The sequence below is a fragment of the Fusarium coffeatum genome, assembly GCF_003316985.1.
Source record: "Fusarium coffeatum strain FIESC_28 chromosome Unknown BRIP53273_contig_66, whole genome shotgun sequence".
In the NCBI taxonomy this organism is placed as follows: Eukaryota; Fungi; Ascomycota; class Sordariomycetes; order Hypocreales; family Nectriaceae; genus Fusarium; species Fusarium coffeatum.
In genome coordinates this window covers 64,581-86,705 of record NW_022157862.1, presented here as the reverse complement: position 1 = coordinate 86,705, position 22,125 = coordinate 64,581, and the positions used below count along the sequence as shown (strand labels likewise).

The following is a 22,125-nucleotide window of genomic DNA, read 5'->3' as shown; positions in this document are numbered from 1 at the left end:
AAAAAAAAAAAAAAAAACAGTTCCGGGATCAACCAGTCCCATCCTCTCAGATGCTATTGCCCGCGATGCGTTATTTCCCTTAAGAAAGTAAAATGTCTATAGATGGACTCGGCTAGTAGCCAAAATAGTATAAGCAGCCGTGGACATCGCAACCCTCTCATCTCGTCCAGCCATTTTTGAAGGTGCTCGGGTCCATTGTCTTCCAAACCTCTCCAGTCTTTCCAACCCATCATGTCCAACACTGTACTGCCTAGTCGGTTCACGCCGCCGCCATACATGATGCTACGAACCGTTGCATCACTTTGACCCAGGTGCATTGGGGCTCCTGGTACCATATACCTTTTTCACGTGCTTCCGTTTCGCTCCCATACGTCGCAATTGCAATTGTATTTCAGTATAGTAGGGCTATCAGAATAAAAAGTCCGAGAAGTATATCCATTTTAGTCTGCGGCTCTTCTCCAAAAATCGCTATCATTATCGATGTCATAATCACCATAATCATCATCGTCATCATAGTCATAGCCATAATCATCAAAGTCAAGATCACTGAACCTACTGTCCCAGCACTCTTCTTCCGTAACAGTATTTTTGCTGAGTATCCATCCATAATTCTCCATTCTCTTTCTTAGACAATCACTCGGCCCATCTTCATGTACCTCAAGAATGATCTCCGATAGAGAAGGTATAGCTCTAAAGTGAGTATCGACAAGATGCAGTGCCTCAGTAGCAAGGCTGTAGTGGTCCAGATTGTCAAGCCTGAGTTCCATGTCACTTGTACTATACAAGGACGTCCTAAGCGTGATCAAACCAGTGCAGCTGCTCACAATGCTTCCGAGTATGCTGAGGCTTTTCTCCTTGATGGTAACATCGCCTGGGTCTAGATAGAGGAATTCCGGGAAGTCGATTACGATATGTTGGATGGAATTTGCGTTGCGGGGACCAATTTGTTGGAGGAACGAGACCAATTTCTCAGGATCGCGTCCACCAAAGTCGAAGCGATTCTGGCTGTAGAATAGCAAGCTGGCTTCGCGGTGGACTGTCTTGCTAACGCGAAAAAGCCCTGTTGGGACCTGCAAACCATATCTGATCCAAGGATCGATAAGCTCGGACTGCAGTAAAATAATTTCGTATATCGTGTTTCGAAGTTCGCCAGGGAGAGAGAGAAAGCTCACAGAGCCGCCCGTAGCCGTGGGCTATCGATCATTAGCTTTATGGCTCAGGCCGAGTTTTATGAGCATGTATTGCAAACATTGAAGTTGGAGAGGTGGCTAGAATCAGACATCTCTACAAGTGGGATCATCTAGGTAGTCGCTGATTTTGGTTGTCCTACTGATTACCAAGTCATGATGGCGATGAATCCTGGTGTTTCCCATACGTCAAGAGATAACCCCGCACTCGGAGTGGCAAAGTCACGTGCTACAGTAACTGCAACATCGACATAAACAGATGCCAAGGTGGAATTGCACCCGAGTATTGTTTTGACTTTGAAGATAATGGTTCTTAAGTTATAGACTGTCTTATTCAGTATACTTACCGGCTATGGAGCGCAAGAAAAGGGGTGGCAGGAGGTTGAATAGCGGCCCTCACATTTGGTTCAGCCGATTATCGTTCTTCTTCTTCTTCTTTTTTTCGCTTCTGCGGCGCTTATTCTCTGAGTAGACGTGCCATGCCATGTTATGTTTACTATCTGTCTCTAATGATCGCTGAACATCGATCCACCCACTCTGCTTTATTACTCTTAAATACGCAGCCAATAAAATTTCTCGGCTCCCTCATAAGAAATATCAGGTCGTTGCGGAGCTTGAAGAGCTCATCTTTAGGCGTAAGACGCGACTCGCAGTTACGTGGGCTATCCCGGTTGCCTTTGACCTTTATCCAACCCAATTCTCGAAGCATTCGGTTGTTCACCCCTTTGTGCTCTACAGTTACAGATGGCCAGGTCATCAGCCATGCCATTTCATCAACGTTGCACGGGATCGTGGACACGACTCACCGATTTTCTTTGTCATCTCAGACACTCGCAGCACTGAATCACGATCTTTGTCCCATGGAAATGCCTCCGGCCGCAGGAACCAGAGCATTCTCGTCACCATGTTAGCTGCTAGAAGAGCAGGGTCTCTTCTCTTGGTTGTCACGTTGAAACACTTCGTATTGGGCCGAACCTCGGGGGTTGCGCTCGATGCTGTAATAGTCAGCGTGAGCATGAGCATAAGATCACATAACGGATCCTCAAGACAATCTGTTAGACAGCAGTATGCTGCACAGTAATGAGATAGAACGAGTTGGTCCCCTTTCGCGAACAGCCGGCGTATCTCCGTGAAACCCCTCTCCACGATATCTGGGATCTGCTTGATCGGTATCTTACAACCTAGATCGATCCGTGGTCGGATCTTCGCTCGCTTGACGCCAGTTGAATCGACCGACCTACGAGCCTCCGCCTCTAGCGCCCGTCTCTTGAGGCTATTGGGTCGAGCCGCGAGGATAGTTGCGGATGCAGCCGTTCCGACGAGTTGTACTACCTGTTGATGCGTCAACCTCCGGCGATGAGAGCCAGGGATCCATTCGATGCTCGCAGATACCATGGCAGCTGCGATACCTGAGACCCACTGAGTCCTTGTTGCGAAGCTGCCTTTGGTGTGTTGGATCGCGGCCCGCAGAATAGAGGGCCATGTTGAGTGGGTCGGTGCGATAGACTCGACTCCTGGGTGGCCCTTCCTACCGCCCTCCATCAAAGCAACGAAAATCTCTTCTGCAAAGTCGCGTCTTGTCTTGAGCACGATCTTTGATTCATTCATCATCGAACGGTCATCGAACTTGAGTACTTCCGTCGAGAGTTTCTCGAAGTTTCTGTGGCAATGTTAGGAACGCTGAGGAATCTAAAGAGACTCCTGGTACGTACGAGGTTTTAAATGGATTGTCTCGTGCCTCCCAGGCTTCTAAAGCGATCATCGCCTGAGCGCTCTCCTCATTGCCCGTGCCGACATCACCATGTTCTCCAACACCGATCCTACCACCACTGCGGATGCCACGATTCAAGCCACGGCGGACTTGACGAGCAATAAAAGCGACCGTCTCTGGTATCCACAGATCTTGGAATACCTCATGAAGGAACGTTGTCATCCTATCCATCCCGTCTATTGACCTGCCCCCAAGCTCAGCAAACCATAGTTGACTGTGTCGGTTAGATGCTACAGTTCTATCGTAGTGGTATTCTAGTGAGGCAACATGCATCAGGACGGGCCGTCCGTTGCTCAGCTGTGGCCATCCCACAAGGTTGACGAGTCCTTGTCCATCTCGGATGTCCAACATTCGCGGCGATATAAATGGCCAACCACATCTTTTTAGACTATCCATCGTTCCAAGGAGCCTCATGACCTTGGTAGGCAGCACCCTCGGATCCCCAGTGAAGCAAAAATTACCCAGTCGATCGAGGGCAGCGACGCCTTCGGAGAGAGCCATGCCCAGTCCTTTCGACCCTGCCTCACGAAAGCGGCGGTCCATTTCTGCTATAGCTGCTTCCACAACTTTGGCAAAAGCCACCATGACTCCTGGAAAGATGCTCGGGTTGAAACGCCGAAGTATGCCTGCATAGAGCTGCTTCTCCTTGAGGAAGAGGCGCATTAGCTGGAAAATTGGCTGTAGCACGCTACTGAAGTTTCGACGACGGCGCACGAGCCGTTGGGTGTCGATGGAAATAACCTGCTCGAATCGGAACGCAAACTCATTGGCTTGCATGGCTGCTTCGACCCTTTGTCGCTCCCGCGCAAAAGGTGTCGACGCGCCAGGGTTGTCAGGTGTGAGTTGCCCCCTCACTTGGGCCAGGAGTCGCTGCTGCTTGTCCTTGAGCCGCGCCGTGCGTTGAGCCTCCGTCGAGGGAATGGTGAGTGCAGCTGTGGCGAGGCCGTGACTAGCTAGTAGGTCATGAGGGCCGTGACGGATGGACCGTTTCAGGTTGGAATAGCCCTGAAAGAAGCCGAACGAAAGTACGTCGGCACCCTGATTCTGGTGGCTCATGTTCTCCTTCATGACAGTAAACAGGTCGCTATCCAGGAAGGCAGGAGGACGGTCTGACGTGAAGTTGCCGTATGCGGGGTGGAAGCCGAGTGGGTAGAAGGTGTAGTTACTCCCATAAAACTCCCCGGTCACACGGTTGCGGTCGGCAAGCAAGCATACAGGACGGCTTACCCTTGCTTCCGTACCAGGAGAGGTATTTGTTGCGGTACAGTGAACATCAACAGCTAGGGCATAGGAGACGTGGCTGATGTTGTCGAGGTTGTACTTCGCCTCAAGGGCCTCACGCAGCCGCATCAGGCCGGGACTATACAACGCATCATGTTCTCTCTGGTCCTCCGTTGCTGGTATCGATTCTGATGAAGGAGGTAGGCTGGATGGTGAGATGTCTGGTGCTTGCATTGGATAGACGCCGTCGTTATCATCAGCATCTGGGCTCAACGGCTGCTGCTGGAAGTTATCTTGCCTCTCGTACTGATGTTCCTGGTCTTGTAGTTGAGCCCCGTTGTGCTGGCCCCTATCAATGTTCTCAGATTCGTTCATCCATTCAAGGAACCTTCGTTGCTGCTCGTCATCACCATTAGGCCTGTCGGTGTCAGCTTCGCCATTATTATTACCTCGATATTCTGCATTGATTCGTCCTGGACTGAGTATAGGTGGTATTAGAGAAGCAACATCGTCCGCCCTCGCTGGCATGAACAGACTATCGTTATCCTCCACTTCGACGGTTGGTTGGCCCCATAGCTCGTCGGGCCCATCCTCTCGTTCCTCTCCTCCAATTCCCTCCCATCCCTGCTGTGTCGCCGGCACACTACTGTTTTCTCGATCGTAACCGTCCTCGGACTCATCGAGATAGGCTGGCCGGATGACTGTCTCTTCTTCGAGATTCGCTATGCCTTCATTGACTTCTATGTTGATGTTGGCACCATAGTCGTACGCGTGGAAGGCGGGCTGATGACCGGTCCAGAAAGTGTCGCCCTGAGCAGAGAACCTTTCAAGGAACCCTGTCCAGCCGTCCATAAATAGTGTTTGGAATGTGACCCATTTGTCAAAGGCAATCATCTGCGTCTCTTTGCCCCCGAGAGCCCATCTCGGCTCAACACCTTCACCAAGGAGCTCACCTTCACCAAGGAGCTCACCTTCACCAAGGAGCTCACCTTCAAGGAAGATGTCTTTGATATACGATGCGAGCATCAGAGCACGGCCTTGCACGAGAGCAGTCCTTGTATGTGCAGTCCTTGTATGTGTCGTGTCGTGTCGTCGACGGGGGTTGCTGGCGCCAGCAGCCCTCTGGCTCGGGTGCATGACGATGAACCAAGCTTCTCGAGTAGCACCGGTGGCAATGCGGAAGGTACGGCCGCTCAGGTCGAAACCGATGCCTTGCACATGTTTTGCGCTATAGGCGGCGCTCCAATGGCGAAACGATATCGTGATATTGTCAAAGAAGTGACTGGGCCGGCAGATCGGCCGGCGCGGTAGACCGATAATGCTAACGAAATCGAGCCGAAATACGGGGTAATAGTCGTCGTCCTCGCTCGCCGGCTTCGATCCAGTCTTCTTGCTCCCATAGTCTAGGACAACTCGGCGCTGGAGGAGGTCTAGAGCACGTGCCCCATCGAAGGCTTCGTCGTTCGTCTCGTCGATGAACTCGTCAGCTAACACGACATATCAGTCAGGATAGGTTAGGTAAATTTGAGAAACTGGCAGCGCGTTCTCGTTCAAGTTCTAGGTGGATGGAGAAGGGGATGGGGAGGGAAAGGATTAGGACGGATCGATCAATGTTGCTGTAACGCTCTCCGAACAGCATAGTGCCATACCATACATCCAGGAATCGCCGGCGCGACGGTCTACTCTCCAGCCTCTTTGGAACTGATCTGTAGCGTCTTCTGTGCTGACCACGCTCCCTTGAATGCTCGCGGGCTCCTCTAGATAATGTTCATCAGCCAAGAAGGGAGATATAAGCTCTTGTGCTTCTTCTTGGTCTTCGCCATCATCAATGTCAGGACCATCAGAGTGGACGTCGAATTCGACCTCCTCTGGTAGCCCCAAGCACGACATTACAGGTGTCACAACGGTGATGTTGACTAACAAAAGGTGACCCTAATCTTTCTAGGGTTCTAACTTGTGATGAAAAGGATACGACTTAGTATGAGGATAAGGGAAAGCGATATAATACTAAAAGAATACAGACTGTTTGTGGGATTCGACTACTGTATAGGCTGGTGCAGTTAGACGCGAAGCGTGTCGTTCTACGTCGTGCTATCAGAGCCGTAGCTAAAGTCCTCTACGAAAGAGGGCCGCGTCTTCAATCGGGCTACCGCACTTACCACCGGTTCATCAACTTTACCCCGAACGCGCCCGTAAACAACCCATGCCAGCATACCCAGGGCCAGGCGTCCGAGCGCGTGTATGGCTAGGGTCAAACACTGAAGTATAATACCATAGCGCCGTCTCATGCATCTTTTTCGAATTATCACATTCTCCATATCACATAGAATGACACCGAATCCCTTGCAATATGCCCTCCTGTAAAGGGTTGGGGGTAAACTTTGTGGGAAATGAGGTGGCTCATTTGTCACAAACACTATGAAACTCTAAAAACTTATCACATTGTGAAGTGACAAGGGTGCTCTAACCCCCGTCTAGGTCTTTCCGGTCTATCCGCGCCTTTTCTTTTTGTTTTCGACCTTTCCCAGCATTGTAACAGCTATTGATTCTACGAGTGTCCAAAATTAAGTCATGGTAACGATCGGGTTTGGCCAAGTTCTGTACTTCAGTAGCTTTTCACGGGTCCAAACAATACATCGAGTTAAAAATGTACGGGTTTATTATAACTATTATAATTGTTACTGCTTAACATATTTATTATTCCTTACTGTGTTACTACTAATAAATGGTTCGCCAGTCTGAATCGTATATCTTTTGGTATAGGGTATGACTCGCTCATAATTAACAACTGCCGCATTGCCCGCGCTGGGAAAGGATCAACGCTTACTCCCGGACGTCGCTACAGGACCATCCATCCAGGATGATCTCTTTTGTGGCTGCGAGCCAAGGATGATTTGACCCTGATGACCCTGGCGTTGTTGTTTCGCCCTGCTCATCTGGGATTGGGCGGAGCTTGGCCGCCCGTTCGGTAACACTGTCCTGGTTGCTGATAATTGGTCGACCCTGCTGCTCCCGACGTCCCCCTTCGGTAATTTTTGCAGTGGACGGCCGACTTCAGCTGCAACGTAAGATTTTTGAGGAGGTGGTTGGTAACTGTTATCTGCAAAACTTCTTCCCTGTATGCCATCTCTGTGGCGGTGGCTTCTCATCGTTACAGTCCCTTGGGCTGGAGGCAACGGGGATATCATCGTAGTCGTCGTATTATCAGTGAGCGGCGGCGGCGACGATGGTGGCTGCTGTTGAGGATAACGCGACTGATGGCGCTGCTGCTTTTGTTGCTCCGTTCGAGGTGGTGGGCTTTCTTCCATTGCTATGGGCCTTGTGCGCCCGCTGTCACGCTGTGCCCTGTCTGCCGCGTTGATCGGAACCAACCCCTGCGATGATGAGGGTTGCTTGACGACGTGGTGATTCGATGATGATACAGCACCCTGTTGTTGACAGAGCACTTCATTCGAGGTGTGGCTGATACGCTCTTCTGTTGCAGGTAAGGATGGCAACTGCCGCTGCTGCTGCCGCTGATCATCGTGTTCGGAAATTGAAGTTGCTGATGTCATTCCTGCCAGGATCCCCTCGTACCCCTGATACGCGACCTGGATCGCGTGGAGTGCTTCACGCGACCAAGGATGTCCTTCATCAGACTCGTTGTTTTCCACTGCTTTGCGGCATCGATCCGAAGCCCATGAGAGAACAGCATGATCGATGTAGGCACCAAGCTCGTTCGAGGCGTATACGCCTCTCAGTGCGGGATTCTCCTTCACCTCGGGAATCTTTCCCAACTGACTACATATGGCTCGTGTGATGGCTGAGGCCGGTGGTCTGTGACGCATCTCGGACCGCGGTTGATGATCCGCGTTATCTGCGCCGACGCGTTCGGAGATCGAATTCTCCCATACCGGGCGAAATGCAGAACCAAGGGCGTGTTGGACTATGTCAGATAGGCCCGTCCAGAGGTCGCCGGTACTGAAGCGTTCTGCATAGTGCTCATCATGTTCCTCTGGCATCAAGTCGAGATAGTGCTTCGTCGAGGGATCCCTGAACTCGGTCATATGGCTGCGGACGTAGTCGAGGACCTGCCTTTCCAGCGTTCGTGAGCGCAGGTCGAGCCAGGATGCCATATCGTCAACGCCGTCGACATCACCGTCTTCCCTCCGCTGAGCCCACCAATCGTCCCCGTGAGTAGTGACCATAAGACCTTCGATCGCAGGTATCAAGTCCTGTCGTCGCAAGGGCTTATTATTCTCGTGAGTATCGACAATATCTGCGGGTTCAGTGTTTACCCAACGTACTACATGATCGATGACCTGTGCCATGACCTCGCCTTCCTCCTTCTTGATCTTCAACAAGGGCTGCACATCCGGAAAGCGAAGAGTGAGGTTCTGTTGGAGATGGCGGCAAAGACTGTCATAGGCTTCCTTGTCGAGCGAGCTTAGAAATCCACTCCGCCGAGCTGTCTTTGGGACCGGTTTAATGGTGGAAGCGGCCGATGGGCTGGACTTGCTGTCGTCCTTGTTGTTGCCTTCTCCCTTGGGATAAAAAACGTGGTGAACATCCGCAGCATCATAGGTGTCGCTTTTGAGACTGCCGGCTAGCACATTCCAGTCAGAGATTTGAATGGTCTCAGAGGTGGAGGTAGGAAGTGCCCTCAAAGTCTCGAGTACCTGGTAGAACTTATCGAACCAATACTACTCCCAGGTTAGCATTATGTTCTGGGTAAGGCCTGATGGCCTCCAAGGCTGTTTTCTTTCTTATTTATCCTAGAGTGGAAGAGATGATGGACGAGACGATAAATGGCGAACCATATGATCCACAGACACCAAGGGCGAGTCACTTACATCATCCAGTCTGTACCCTGCGATCTGATACCATTTTGAAATGTTAAATGTGGTTCTCCCCAGGGAGGTTCGACACCAGCGGGTAACCCGAGGCCTCCACCGCTCGCTTCGCCACAGCGTGACGAGACGGCTGATGGGAAAGCGAGCTTCACTTGTCAGGCACAAGATATCCAGCATGCTTTTCTCGATACCCTTCTTGTTGACATTTCTCTCGACGGAAAATAAAGTGGGATCCCGATCAAAGGCCGAGACGAGCTGTAGCCAGATTTGACCATGGGTGTCGGGCAGGGTGAGATCACGGCGATTGACACGAAGCTTGATGTCAAGTTCGACTGGTAGAGTGTCTATATAGAAGGGTAAGTATGGTTTGTTATATGTATATATAAACATTTGTACTTGAAGAAGATCTGCCAATAGTCTTGGGGATAATTCAAGAGGGGTCACACCTTTATCATAAAACTCGCAAATCCACCATAAGTCGCTTGAGTCAGAATGCGTCTGTTTCACGTAGTCTTTCAAGGCCTCGATGCGATGCTGGCCAGCCATGAGCTCGGGCCTCTCATCAATGAAATCGGCCCAGTTTCTGAACGATAACACATGCTGACATCGGTCCTGGATATGGCTCGGATCAGTATCTGGGAGGGCGTTGATGATCATCTTTTCAATGGCGGCGGCACTGCAGGAGACTTGGATGTAGTGCTGCTCAGATCGACGTGCAAGACCACCATTCTGGAAAGAGCGACAAAGATGGGCGACATGGTTACGGTCGAGGGGCCTGTTACTGCCGCGAGACCAGGAGGAGTCGAGGAGATGGATGGGTAGCTCAGCGACGGCAAGGCGGTAGGGCTCCGCCTGTTTCCTCAGGGAATCGACCTCGGTAAAGGAAGGAGGAGAAGGTTTTGGCGATTTGGCGGGCTTCGTCGGCGAAGGTGGTGGTGATGATGGGATGTCGTTGACGACGGGGGCAAGGGAGGGAGAAGGATGGGCAGGTGTCGTTTTCTGTCGCTTAGGGGGACGGGGATTCGTGTTGGATCTGGGAGGCAGACGGCGACCAATTTTAATCATGATGACAGCAGTAGATAGATATATGTGTATGTGTGTATTTATCGTCACTTTGTTTTACGCCAGGTGACATATGGGTAGGAATAGTTGAGAGGAGAGAAAGAGGATGGACGAAAATATAAGGAATACTATTATTTATTATATCGAATAGGAGACGATGATACAGGGATCAGAAACGTGACTAGTTAAAGAAGGGAGGGTGAATGAAGAGTGCGGAGAGGAAGTAGAATCGTAAAAGGCTAGAGGGAAGGATGGAGGATGGCGGGCACGGACACTTAACCCTGGGACTTAGATGTGAATTGCTAAAAGTTTTGGAGTTTTGAAGGTGCACGGACACCTAAACCCAGGTTCAAAGAATGAATTGCTAAAGTTTTTGGAAAAGTTATCGTGCACGGACACCTAAACCTGGGTTTAGGCAGGTTCACTGTACAAAAATGGTAAGTTTACTAGCAAGGTTGTAAAAATATGGAGGCCTATGAGTAAAACTGTATAAATATTTGTCACTTGTAACCCTAACCAGGACCCCTTCAGCGTGTTTTTTGACTGTAATGCTAACCTAGCGCCCCGCAACTATCGCTTACCCTACGATTCATCAATTCCAACCCTTAAAAGCTTCACCGGCCCCAACAAAGCAGCATTTGGTTGAACTCTTCTAAGAGTAGTAGAGTAGAATAAGATAGCAAAATTTCGTTGTTGATTCTGTGAACCCTTACAAAGTATTCAGCTGGCCAATAAATTTAAAATTATCCTTCTGTAAATGGTACATCCAGGATTATTTTAGCTCATTCTCCCCAACTCTTCCTCTGATGGTCTATCCCATTCAAATTTCGCCATCGTCTCGACTAAAACAAGTGAGAGTTTACTCTTAACCATGCGCTGATTTCCCTCAATACCATCTTTCACTTCAGCAATAATGTCTTGCTCCAGCCTGTCCAACCTGGCCCGCTCACTCCGAATCTGTTCCATCTTTCCATCTCGCTTCTGCCGGAACGAACGGTTCTTGATATCGAAATCGATAAGTAGCTTTCCAATATCTACTTCGAGCTTCTTGATGAGATCCTCATATTCTTTAACATGTAATACCCCCATGAGTCTGCGCGTGTCGCTGAGAAACTCGTCTATCGTATCCAAAGTCAGACGTGTGCGGTCTCTATTGGCTGTTTGTATATCACATAGCCTTCGGAATAGTGACTGTAGACTTTCAGTGCCGACTCCTGCGTCAAAGATCTCGATTCGATCGAGAAACTCTCTCATCCAGCGATCCAAGGTTACAGCTTCATTGCAATCCCACGAGTTTTGCAAGAGGATCGTGGGGATTTCTCTGCAACCGTATTCGTAGCATGCTCTTTCAATATATCGCTGCAGCTGTACCATCAGCTCGTACTGACTGCTGAGTGGTAGATTCGCTGCGTCATCTTTGTCGTCATATCGATACCAAAAGTGTACACATTCGTCGCCCTTATGGTAGAGTTGTAGCCCGTGCTGGTTCTCGTGGTCCTCTTCCGGGTCTTTGGGCTCGGTGATGTCGTTGACTGGGCTGTCGCTGACCAAGACACAGTCATCATCATCGCAAGGTTTCTCCTTCATAACCCGCACATCGATGTATTCCTCTTCTGTTGCCACGGGCTTCGCATCCTTTGTACATTCATCTTCTTCTACTGCGACTTCCGGCTCGCACGGTGGCTCGCACGGTGGCTCGTGCGGTGGCTCAACGCCATACGAAGCCTCCGCCGCGTCGTGTTCGCATGATGGCTCATCGTCATATAAAGCGCCCGCCGCTGGTGTCTTAGATTCCCAAGCGGCCTCCTCGGTGGTGGCTTCCTCGATGGGACCCGGAAACAGCTTCTTTACGGGATAACGTGATGAAAACGCGCCATTCTGCAACAGATCTTGAACCGCAGATGACAGGGGCTCCATTCCATATTTACGGATCAGCTTATCGACGCTTCTTCTGAATCGCTGCTGTTCAATGATCGTTGTGATGAGATATCTCTTCTCTTTAAGGCCATTCGTTCCGACATATTGTATCTGTTCGACGTTTTTGAACTCCGTGTACACGGAGTCTTGATCAGGCAAGTCTAGGTTGCACTCTTTGCAGACGCCGAACTGGTTGTACTTCATCCCCGTACGCACCTGCTTAGGAAAGCAGGCGCAGTAGCGGTACACGTTGGATCTGTCGGTTGATAGCGCCATGGGATCGGGCTCGCTTAGGTAGCGATAGCAAATAAGACTGGGTTGATTGTGAAAAAGAAAAAGTTGTATCTGGACCTTAAGGCATAGTATAGTGTATACACATAATGCGGGGGTTGAGAGACACTGGGCTGTACGTATCATGCAGGGTTGCCTTACTGCCTCACTGTTGCGTCATGCTCCTCACCAAAAGTGAAAATGAGGCTCCCGGTGACGCTCTGTCCTAGCGTTTCGAATTTCCAGATCTCTACCGGCCTGGCTTTGCTAGTACATATTAACAGCCGGCCATGGAGAACACATCAGCGGACCACCAACTACCCAACACGACATCTTCTTATGCCTGGATGGAAAGGTACGATCATCTAGGTTCCTCAAAGTCACTTGTCGCCTCTAACTAACACAAACATGTTTTAGATTATTTGAAACCGGCAACTACTCTGACCTCATATTGACCTCTAACGGCAAAGACTATCCCGCGCACCGCGCCATTGTTTGCTCACAATCTTCGGTTATACATAAAAAGTGCGAGTTTCAGGACACCAACCAAGGTTCCTCATGTGATACCTGTGGAGCCGCACTAAAGTACCGCTTCGATTTCCTAGATGACAACCCCCAGTCTGTAGACTGTCTCATTCAGTATTTCTATCACCGAGACTACCAGAGTGCTCGTGATGGTCATAAAGGCGAACAAAGAGACAGAACTAGCAACGGAAACTCGGAAGAGATACAAGACTCAGATGACTACGTCGACGATTCTTATCCGGTCTTTCACGTCAGAATGTATGCACTTGCCGAGAAGTACGACGTATCAGCTCTTAAGAACCTTGCAATCGATAAGTTCAACCAAGTGGTGCAACCAAGCGTATTATCAGATGAATTCTTACACGGTGTAGAGGAGGCATATGTATCAACAATACCAGAGGACAGAGGGATGCGCGACGCTATTGTCAAGCATTTCCATACTCATCCAAAACTGCTGGAAGGCGAGCGCACGCAGGAGACCTTTCGGCGCATACATTCATTACCATACGACCTACTTATGTTTTGGCACAAGGAACACACTAGTCAACGACCACCTGCTGTTAGCTGGGATAGTTTCTGATTTATAATACTGAAATACGCCATGGGCACTTCCGTGCTACAAGTCTTCATCTATCATCTCCATACTCGTGTAGACGATCATCTCCCTTACCTAACCCTCCTACATCTCTCATTCCTAGAAAGCTTGATTTGCTAGCTTGTCGGCGTCTTGATTTTGTCCTCGGGGTACCTGCCAGAATAAGACTTCGACTCGGGATGTGTTTAGATTCTCGATAAGCGCGTGCAACTTTTTGAAGAGCTGGTCGTTCTTGACAGGCCCACCCTTTGCATTCCTATATCCCTTGCTTTCCCATTTGAACACCCACTCAGTCATCCCTTTGACGAGGTATTCCGAATCTGCTTTGATGACGACTGTGTGGAGAGGTTCTTTGCCTAGTGCCTTGGCTCGTACTATCTCCATTACTTGCTCAAGTGCTAGAATACCGGCCCTTAGTTCTGCGATTTGGTTCGTCACATGAGACTCGGACAAAAGAACGCTCTGATTGAACTTGGACGTCTCGCTGACGAATACTCCGATGGCAGCCCTCGCGCTCGGTGTGCCATTGCCTCTACAGGCGCCGTCGACTGCAATGACGATGCTATCAGTATGCGGCGCAACGCAGCTACAACTACTGCAGGGACGATCGTCGTCGCACGCAACATAAACCCAATCCTCATCATAGTTGCGGACTTCTATAGAGCCCTGTATCATGTCCTCAGCATAGCGTAGGCTGGGCTCGAATTTTCGGTTATGTATCCACTCTCGATCGGCCGGCCGGTGGTGGGCGTTGGTCACCATAGCGGGGGTCCCGCCTGCAAATGGTAGGACGGGAGCGGATGTAAAGGTTGGTCGATGTAGTACGGAGGATGAATTAAGTTGCTGGCGACGACTTACTGCGAAGTGATATGTTGTTTCGCTTCGTGAAGACCGTGGAGGGTTAACAGCTTTTCCCCATTCATCGGAAATATCAGCCGCATCATGTACTGTATGGGTGCCTGAGCGCCTAAGTTTTGATTCAGGCTGTGAATGCTAATAAAACTTGCCAATCTACCCAATCAACTGCACTTGCTTTACCCCGAGCCAACAGGACCCGTCGATCGTCACCGACTCCTCAATCCCTCTTCTAAGGACCCAATTACGTAGCTGTTCACGACAAGGTCGTCATAATATCTAGTGCATTCCTTTAAATGACTTGACTGTTGTCTAGCGCGGTGGCTGAGCCTGTAGGTAACGAGCTCATCACGAGCGGCTGTCAGTCGCCTAGCTGGCCAACAGGTCGGCTTCCTTGTTCATCTCACGAGGTACATGCCAGAACAGAACCTCGAAGTTAGATTTGTTTAAGACCCCAGCCAGCCCCTGTAGCGTTTTGAACAGCGCCGTGGTCGCTGTGTCAATAGGTCTGTTTGAGGACGATGGCGGGTGGGGAAATGATTGGAGTGTTGATGCTGGGTTAGCACACTTGGTGACTGATTTAGTTACTACGGGTAGGTGCACTGGTAGGTAAACGTGACACTTTGACAGGTTTGGTCCAGTGACCAGGTGTCTCAGCCGTGTTATGTGCTGCACGGGTGCCTAAGCGCCTAAGTTTTCAATCAGGCTTAACAAACCAACATAGCTCTCGCGTCCATCTAATCAGCTTGACTAAAAAAGTCTCACTAACTCTCACCAATTCACCAAGCCAGGCTACCTCGACCGGAAGACAAGATCATATGCAATATTCTAAGGCCGATCGCCAGGCTGTCCACGTTTCTCCCCGATGCAAAAGACTTTTCTCCCTTCCCGAAAATCTAGCACTTCGTAAGCAAAAGGCGATAAGAACAGTGGTGCAAAGGCACAATCTTACCGTCTCAAATTTCCCTCAAAGGAAGCTTGTTCAGATCTTACAGTATCTACTCCAGCAAGGCGTCTTCCGCTCATACAACACCGCCCGTAGCACCATTCCGGGGCCCGCTTCAGTGCCAGCGGTACGGCAAGAGCCACAAGGGGTCGCTAAGCCTTCGGAGCTTGACCTATATGGATGCATTATGGATGACCATAGGGCATGGATGAGGGAGTAAATTATCTTGGGTGACTGGCGTAGTGAAAACACTTTGCTAATACCTATGCAGTCTCTTCCACACAGGAAAATACTCCGACATAGACCTCATATCCAACAATCAAATATACGAAGCACATCGGTCCGTCGTTTGCTTCATGTCTCCTGTCATATACCGGTCCTGCGAGTTCAATACTGCCAAGCTTGGTCGAGTTGAGTCAGAACCGAATAAGTCCGATCATGGCACCGCCAAGGCTTCATTCAGTTTTGGAGATGACGATCCCGAGGCAGTAGATTGCTTAGTGCAATTCTTATATCTGTGGGACTATGAAGTTGCATCTCCTCTCTCTGATGATGTCCTCGACCGCGACGAATCTCGAGAAGATACCGACTATTCACCTCTACCAGACGATAACGTAACTGCTCTCGAGGCTCGACAACTGCTTCTTCACTCTAAGGTCTTTACACTTGCTCATATGTACGATATTCCTCGTCTCAAAGAGTTATGTGTAAAAAAGCTACAGGAAGCGGCTAGGCAGCAATGGAGATCTCGTTATCTGTTAGACGCAGCACGGGAGGCATATGCCGCTACCCCATCCGATGTCCTGGAGATGCGGAAAGCCATAGTACAAACATTTTTTGAACACAGAGAGCTGTTGGATGAAAGTCACGTCCGGGAGTTTCTACTAGAAACACCCCATCTGACATTAGATATCATGTTGCATATAAACAAATCTCCATCGCCATTTCGAAGCTCTGGTCATGGCTTGTTTGGATGCTAGTCACTTGTTCTCTTCGACGTATATGGCTGTGACTGGCTTCGTCAGCAGCTATCAGCAAGCCCAATGTCTGGCAGGGTGCCTTCGGCTTGTCTCATGGCTGCGGATATGTCGCGCTCAATAGAATCTTGAAGATTGCTAAGGGTTTCCTTCAAATAGCGTTGTGCTTCTTTCTGCTGCTCTAACGTCTTCCTTTGTGCCTCAATGTATGCAAACTTTTCATCTGCTTCTTTTTGGACCGTGGCAGCATTTTCAATAACCGCGTGGAGTATGCTTTTGATAAATGCTCTGAACCAAATTGGAAAATGAGCTGAAAGGTGTCCATGTTACGGAGTGCGGGGACTGATAAACTATTAGACTGTACGTACTCTGCATAGTTGCCTTGCTGCCTTACTCTCGAGACTCTGTACTGAGAGACCAATCCGACCGCTTATTTACAAGGGAGTATTGAGACAGCCTGCTATAAATTCGTCATATTGCGAATGTGGCTTACAGTCACATGAGCCGTCCCGTTCAACCAATATGTACAGTACCTTCCCCGCTCCTCACCTGTTCAGATCACCCTCCTTTCCATCCTCACACGGCTTTCCACTACAGTATCGAGTGACGAACCATAAGAAACATTCAACCTTCCCTGGAACGTCAGCCATGTCCTCCCAACCGAGCTTTACGAAGCCAGGCATGTTTGAAAGGCCAGTAAGTATTTATTTAATCTCGGCCGGGTGTATACCTCACGCTGAGATCGTTGCTGCTCATCCGATTCTGACCACACATCGTCCCTAGACTATAGAAATGATACCGAAGACCCAATGGTATGCCGATTACTCCAACGGCCCTCTCACGGCCCCCTCCAACGTAGGCCTGTTTCATCGGCTTAACAGCAGCACAACCATCAACACGCGCGTAACAAAGACTCCTGAAATGTTGGCTATCCAGTCTCAACTGGAGAACAAGAACGATCTGTTGCAGAATGGGACTGTCAAAGGGACCGCGCTGTTGGCAAAGTCGAACACAGGACACTCGATGAGTTCAATTCAGCTCGAGGGGAGCAGGAAGATGTTAGACAATAATACTGTGAACCAGCTGCTAAGGAACACGGATGTGACAGGGACCGCGGGTTTGATGAAGGTACACGGGGGTCCCTCGATAGGTTCGATCGAACTCGAGGTAAGCAAGAGGATGAATAAGACCGGGACCACTATCTACGCCGGAGCGGGCAACGTGAACGGCACATATACGTACAAGGCAGGTCTGAGACCGAATGGGTTATAAACACTGAGCACCGAGCTAGGTCGCTTAAGAAATCGACTGATTTGATTACCCTGGCGATGAATAGTATATATAAGGAAATAACCTTTGTTTCTGCAAAGTTGCTTTACTATCACGTTATAACATCGCGCCATATGTAGAACTAAGCTTAATGAACTAGAACCAGCCTACCCTTGCATTTGTTGCTTACAGATACCAGTAAGATATATGCCACTGCGCCTCCAAACTAATATCTTGATTATATACTTTTAACAAGTAGCACGGAAGCGCAGACAGGTTTATGAAAATAGCATCCATAACAATAACATACCTCTAACTCTTTCTCTATTGTATCCCCTTATATTCCTCGACCCCAGCCAATTTGGTCAACGATTCTCAGCCAGTCCAATATCTGGTAAGGCGTCTTTGGCTTGTCTCATGGCTGCAAATATGTCACGCTCGATGGAATCTCTGATAAGCCTCATGTTTCAACCAACAAACTGCGTATACCATATAACATATACAGGCTGAGTTCCATATCCAGTTGCACAAAGCTAGTGGTAATATACAACATAGCATCTACTATCCTGTTACCTCTAGCTCCTATCTGGCACCCACTTCTCACAGATCATCTCTAGATAGAGGTAAATGTAGATATCTACGGATCTGCTTGATAGAATAGATGATGTGAGATGGGTATGTGTTCTGTTGTGGATGGGTATTCAGATCCTGGTTTAACACGATGGCTGCAACGGTGTCCGCCAGCTTGGCATCGTCAGGAATGGTTACACACGGCTTGATAATATGTGTACAGAGAACTGTGCGGCTACCGTTCTTGGCAGTCACAGACATGACGCCGTTGATCTTGTCCGGGTTGGGGAAACAGAGTATCTGCTGACAGAAGCGGTAGTATAGCACGCAAAGGAACCGTTGTGCCGTGATGAACGGATTATGGCTGAGCTGCTCGAACGCTTTAATGGCCCTCTTAACCTCCACGCGGAAATGCTGGCTTTCCAGATGTCCACGGCTAATGTCACTATCGGCGAGGGTCCATGCCCAGGCAAAATAGGTTGAAACGTGCTTGATGAAGAAGCGGTGGTTCCCTGGAGGATTGCAGTCTCTTCCCTGCACGGTTCTTGACTCAGCACGCACGCCAGCCAGGGTAAACTCGAACACGTCCATGTCCGGCACTCTATTCTTTCTGCCCTTCGCTGGGAAGAGAGCCAGGTATGCCGCTTCCTTATAGCTGCGAATCAGGAGCTGCGAGAGGATCCCAAGCACATCTTCAGCCTGCTCCCGCGTGCGGATGTCCTTGCTGATGGCGAGGCTAATTACCTGGTCGATAAGGTGTCTAGACTGCCGCAGCGATGCCTCTTCTAGCCAGTGTGCCTTGATGACGAGCTGTGGCACCTGAAGCAGGTCCGTGGCCCAGTCGTGGAGCCGAAGCTCATGCCAGTCCACTACGTCTTTCGGGAAGAAGGAAAATCCCCGCTGCTCTCTAGAGCGGGCCATATCGAGACCGATGTTGCCCCGGGCAGTGGCCGCGAGCGGCGCAGACAATATCCTGGCTAGTGCATGGGGCTGATGGTTGATGAAATGCCGGAGAGCAAGCGTCACGATGGCATAGAGCGATGCCGCTGACTGCGGTGTAGATGGGTCTCGCGCCCAGTACGACATGATGTAGTCCATGAGCCGCAGATGCTTGTCAATGTTCTGTCGTACAAACGTGTTAAAGTCTCCAGCTGCGAGTATATAGAAGGCATCCCGATCCGGTGCCACGGCAACGGCACCTGGCTCATCAGATAGCCGGTTTACCCGCTTGATCAGTCGCCACCAGGCCTCCTCCGCCGGCCGCAGCTGAGCCGCGAGTGATGTCGTGATGCGCAGCTCAACCCGCCAGCCGTACCCCCGTGACGGGTCCTCGAGGTTGCTAGCCATGCGCTGGATTGACTGCGATAGTGCCCGTTCCGCGTCCTGGCGGCTAGCCTTGATGTTACCCTTTCGGGCCACTGCCGCCCAGGCCTCATCGCTGTGCGCGAGGTTGAAGATATTGGGGTGTGAGAAGGCCCAGATGGCAGCCACGTTGAAATTCCCCTCCTCTACGGTGTAGGACTGTACATACGAGACGCCGCGCCTAAAGATAGGACTAGTTCTCCTGGGCTCTGAAGTGATGGAGATGGAGTCTCGCAGCATGTGTACAGGATACTCCGTCGTGGCGGCGCGCGGGATCCGAGGAGGCTTCCAACCGTCTCCTGTAGCCTGCTCCTCCTCGCTCCTCCTTCCGCGTGGAGCTCGCTCGTCGTCTCCGTCATGGTTATTTTCACCCTCCCCTTCCTCACCTTCCTGGCTACTACCGGCCTCGTCATTCCAGTCACTATCAACCTCGTCCTCCGCCCGCGGTGCTGCCCTCCCCAGTAGAGCCTCTCCAGGCTGCCCGTAGAGAAAACGCAAGGTGTTATACTGGCAGCACCGCCGAGCCAGAACAGTATGCCCACTTCTCGTTGGTAGGAGCTCGGATGCGACGTCGACAAGCTGGGTCTGCCCCCGCAGCGTCGGTTCTGTCCTGTCGTTGCCGTAAGCAGGGTTGCCACTGCGACTGCTAGCTGCCGGCTCCTGCTCGAAATTGACGACGCCACATCGGGCGCGGAAGTCTCCCAACACCCCAGCTATGCTGCTGCCGGGAGATTGATGCCACAGCTTGGTGTCCTTGTAGCTGCAGAGGAAGATAGCATCGCCAAACTGCCACAGCCTACTGGCATCTTCTGTCTCCCGCACGCCCCCGCCGTCACCGGGTCGGAGCCCGTCAGCTGCCATGTCGCGCTCCGCACGATCGAGTGCCTCCTGCATGACACTCCACAACCTGGGGAGGTTCTCCTCGCTATATGGCACCTCAAAGGCCGCCCCACGTACAGCCGCAGAGCCCGACGATTCCCTGGCGATGCGCGATGCCGCCTGGACGGAGTCATAGCTTCCAGGCAAGTGGTGCACAAAGTGCGGTCCAATCTTCTCAATACTTGGCCTGATAAAGCCGTCGAAGAACAACCGATTCTGCTCCTCTCGCAGGGGTACTGGGCCTTTCTTCCGACGCTTCTCGTCGTAGAGTCGCGGGAAGAACATGTAGACCGTTCGTGGCCTTTGGTGAGCAAGTACCGTATGCGGGATCTAGTAGATCGGGACCTGCTTGATCTTCTCTCCTACCCGTATGGGCACGCGGACGTGAATGGACTTGGAGAGGAGGAGGCTGGGCTGGGCTGTTATACATATGTTCAACGGCCCTCTCAGGCTGCGCGGGTCTTTCGTGATATGTAGGAAGCTGTCGATGTCATGAACGGCGGGCGCCAGCTTCCGCTGCGGCACGTCGTCTTGGTGCAGGCAGACCTCGGCATCTGACCATTCTTTGTCTTCGTGCCAACCTGCGAATTGGGCTTCAAGCCGGCTGGCTGGTGGCAGCTGGTCGCGGCGGAGGCCTGTGACCGAAGCATCAAGTGGTCGGACGGTCCGGTCTAGGCCGAACTGTCGTGACTGTTCCTCTCGCTCGGTGAAGGACAACCCGCTGGCTCTGGCGCTGGACCCAGCCCACGTCTCGCGCAGGTGTAGATGTCGGCGGCAAGTTGCGAGATGTGATGCGTCCTGGTCCTTGTGTTGACCCAACGGGCACGACACCAGACCGGCGTTGAGGATGTAGACGACACGTCGAGCCAGTTTCTCCCCTTCGTCCAAGTCTTCCTCTTCAACCCAGTTATAGATTTCCTGACGTGTAGGCAGTTCCGCAGCAACGCGTTCGGCTCGCTCTTCGTCTTGTTCTACATTGACGGGATGCTCGCTTCGGGTGACAAGCGTTTCGCGTCGGTCATTATTTGCCCTGTTTATCATGCCGTCTAGGGCGAATAGTTAGCAGGCTCATTGTACTGTGTAGAGGTTGAGTGTTTGACCTGGGTAAGGCTCATGATTACATGGAGGTGTTGAGCGTATATGCCATGACCTGTCATCGGCCGAATCCATCTGCATATCGGGGCTGGATGCTAGCGACTGGTCATTTAGCGACATGTCGCCGTCAGGGGCAGCTATGTCTGCCATGTCATCATCTATCGAGTCTAGATCAAATTGATTTCATGTAAGTGTTGGCATTTCGAGGTTTGTGTCTTAAAAACCCGCACCTGGTATATATTCTTTTCCGCCGTAGTGCTGTCTAACTGGAGATCTAGATGACGGTCGCTCGTCTAAATGGCTCCCTCGTCGCGACCTGGCATTCCCGGAAGACTCATCGATCGATGGCGACACATTCGACCTTACAGATGATGTTGATGATGATGGCTCAGGGAACGCAGTGCTTGTTGCGATGGGGCCTTCGGTGTTGCTGGTGGCAGAGGAAAAATCCGAACATAGCGTGCCAGAGCTTGCTTCTCTTCGAGATGTCCTTCTTTCGGAAGCTACGGGTAAAGGAGGACTTGATTGTAGATATCGAAGGATGGTGTCTTGAGGTCGGGTTGTACGGAGGCCAGATACAGACGAGCGTGAGGAAGAAACACCTCTTCTCTTGCAACCCTTGGATTTAGATCCCATTTTTGACGTGCCTTTGGTTTTCTGGCGCTCTGGAGCCATCATGTAGATGGCGGTTTGAATTCTTGATACGTAGTAATGGCTGTTGTCCTAGACTAGAATATCGCCTGGGCTTTGCTATGAAGATGCAGTGTTTTAAGTCTAGGGTAGTTAATAGTG

General features: G+C 50.7%; 7 protein-coding genes across 7 annotated transcripts; 2 read left to right on the top strand and 5 right to left on the bottom strand.

Moving 5' to 3' along the window:
* Positions 1 to 440: 440 nt before the first annotated feature.
* FIESC28_03110 (uncharacterized protein) lies at positions 441 to 10,076 on the bottom strand (the record flags this gene model as incomplete). The annotated part of the gene is made up of 9 exons (XM_031157259.1): positions 441 to 1,193; positions 1,747 to 1,919; positions 1,994 to 2,182; positions 2,366 to 2,847; positions 2,900 to 5,666; positions 5,829 to 6,111; positions 7,335 to 8,861; positions 9,012 to 9,355; positions 9,458 to 10,076. 9 exons carry the CDS (start codon positions 10,074 to 10,076, stop codon positions 441 to 443), a joined length of 7,137 nt encoding a protein of 2,378 aa, XP_031018702.1.
* A 774-nt stretch (positions 10,077 to 10,850) lies between these two features.
* Positions 10,851 to 12,266, bottom strand: FIESC28_03109 (uncharacterized protein; the record flags this gene model as incomplete). Its single annotated transcript, XM_031157258.1, has 1 exon — positions 10,851 to 12,266. The coding sequence occupies one exon, from the start codon at positions 12,264 to 12,266 to the stop codon at positions 10,851 to 10,853; it is 1,416 nt and encodes a 471-aa protein (XP_031018701.1).
* A 284-nt stretch (positions 12,267 to 12,550) lies between these two features.
* On the top strand, positions 12,551 to 13,365 carry FIESC28_03108 (uncharacterized protein; the record flags this gene model as incomplete). The annotated part of the gene is made up of 2 exons (XM_031157257.1): positions 12,551 to 12,615; positions 12,678 to 13,365. The coding sequence occupies 2 exons, from the start codon at positions 12,551 to 12,553 to the stop codon at positions 13,363 to 13,365; spliced, it is 753 nt and encodes a 250-aa protein (XP_031018700.1).
* A 114-nt stretch (positions 13,366 to 13,479) lies between these two features.
* FIESC28_03107 (uncharacterized protein) lies at positions 13,480 to 14,142 on the bottom strand (the record flags this gene model as incomplete). The annotated part of the gene is made up of 1 exon (XM_031157256.1): positions 13,480 to 14,142. The coding sequence occupies one exon, from the start codon at positions 14,140 to 14,142 to the stop codon at positions 13,480 to 13,482; it is 663 nt and encodes a 220-aa protein (XP_031018699.1).
* Positions 14,143 to 15,368: 1,226 nt separating this feature from the next.
* FIESC28_03106 (uncharacterized protein) lies at positions 15,369 to 15,943 on the top strand (the record flags this gene model as incomplete). Its single annotated transcript, XM_031157255.1, has 3 exons — positions 15,369 to 15,397; positions 15,453 to 15,857; positions 15,904 to 15,943. 3 exons carry the CDS (start codon positions 15,369 to 15,371, stop codon positions 15,941 to 15,943), a joined length of 474 nt encoding a protein of 157 aa, XP_031018698.1.
* Positions 15,944 to 18,027: 2,084 nt separating this feature from the next.
* On the bottom strand, positions 18,028 to 20,523 carry FIESC28_03105 (uncharacterized protein; the record flags this gene model as incomplete). Its single annotated transcript, XM_031157254.1, has 1 exon — positions 18,028 to 20,523. The coding sequence occupies one exon, from the start codon at positions 20,521 to 20,523 to the stop codon at positions 18,028 to 18,030; it is 2,496 nt and encodes an 831-aa protein (XP_031018697.1).
* Positions 20,524 to 20,568: 45 nt separating this feature from the next.
* Positions 20,569 to 21,279, bottom strand: FIESC28_03104 (uncharacterized protein; the record flags this gene model as incomplete). Its single annotated transcript, XM_031157253.1, has 1 exon — positions 20,569 to 21,279. The coding sequence occupies one exon, from the start codon at positions 21,277 to 21,279 to the stop codon at positions 20,569 to 20,571; it is 711 nt and encodes a 236-aa protein (XP_031018696.1).
* Positions 21,280 to 22,125: the final 846 nt, after the last annotated feature.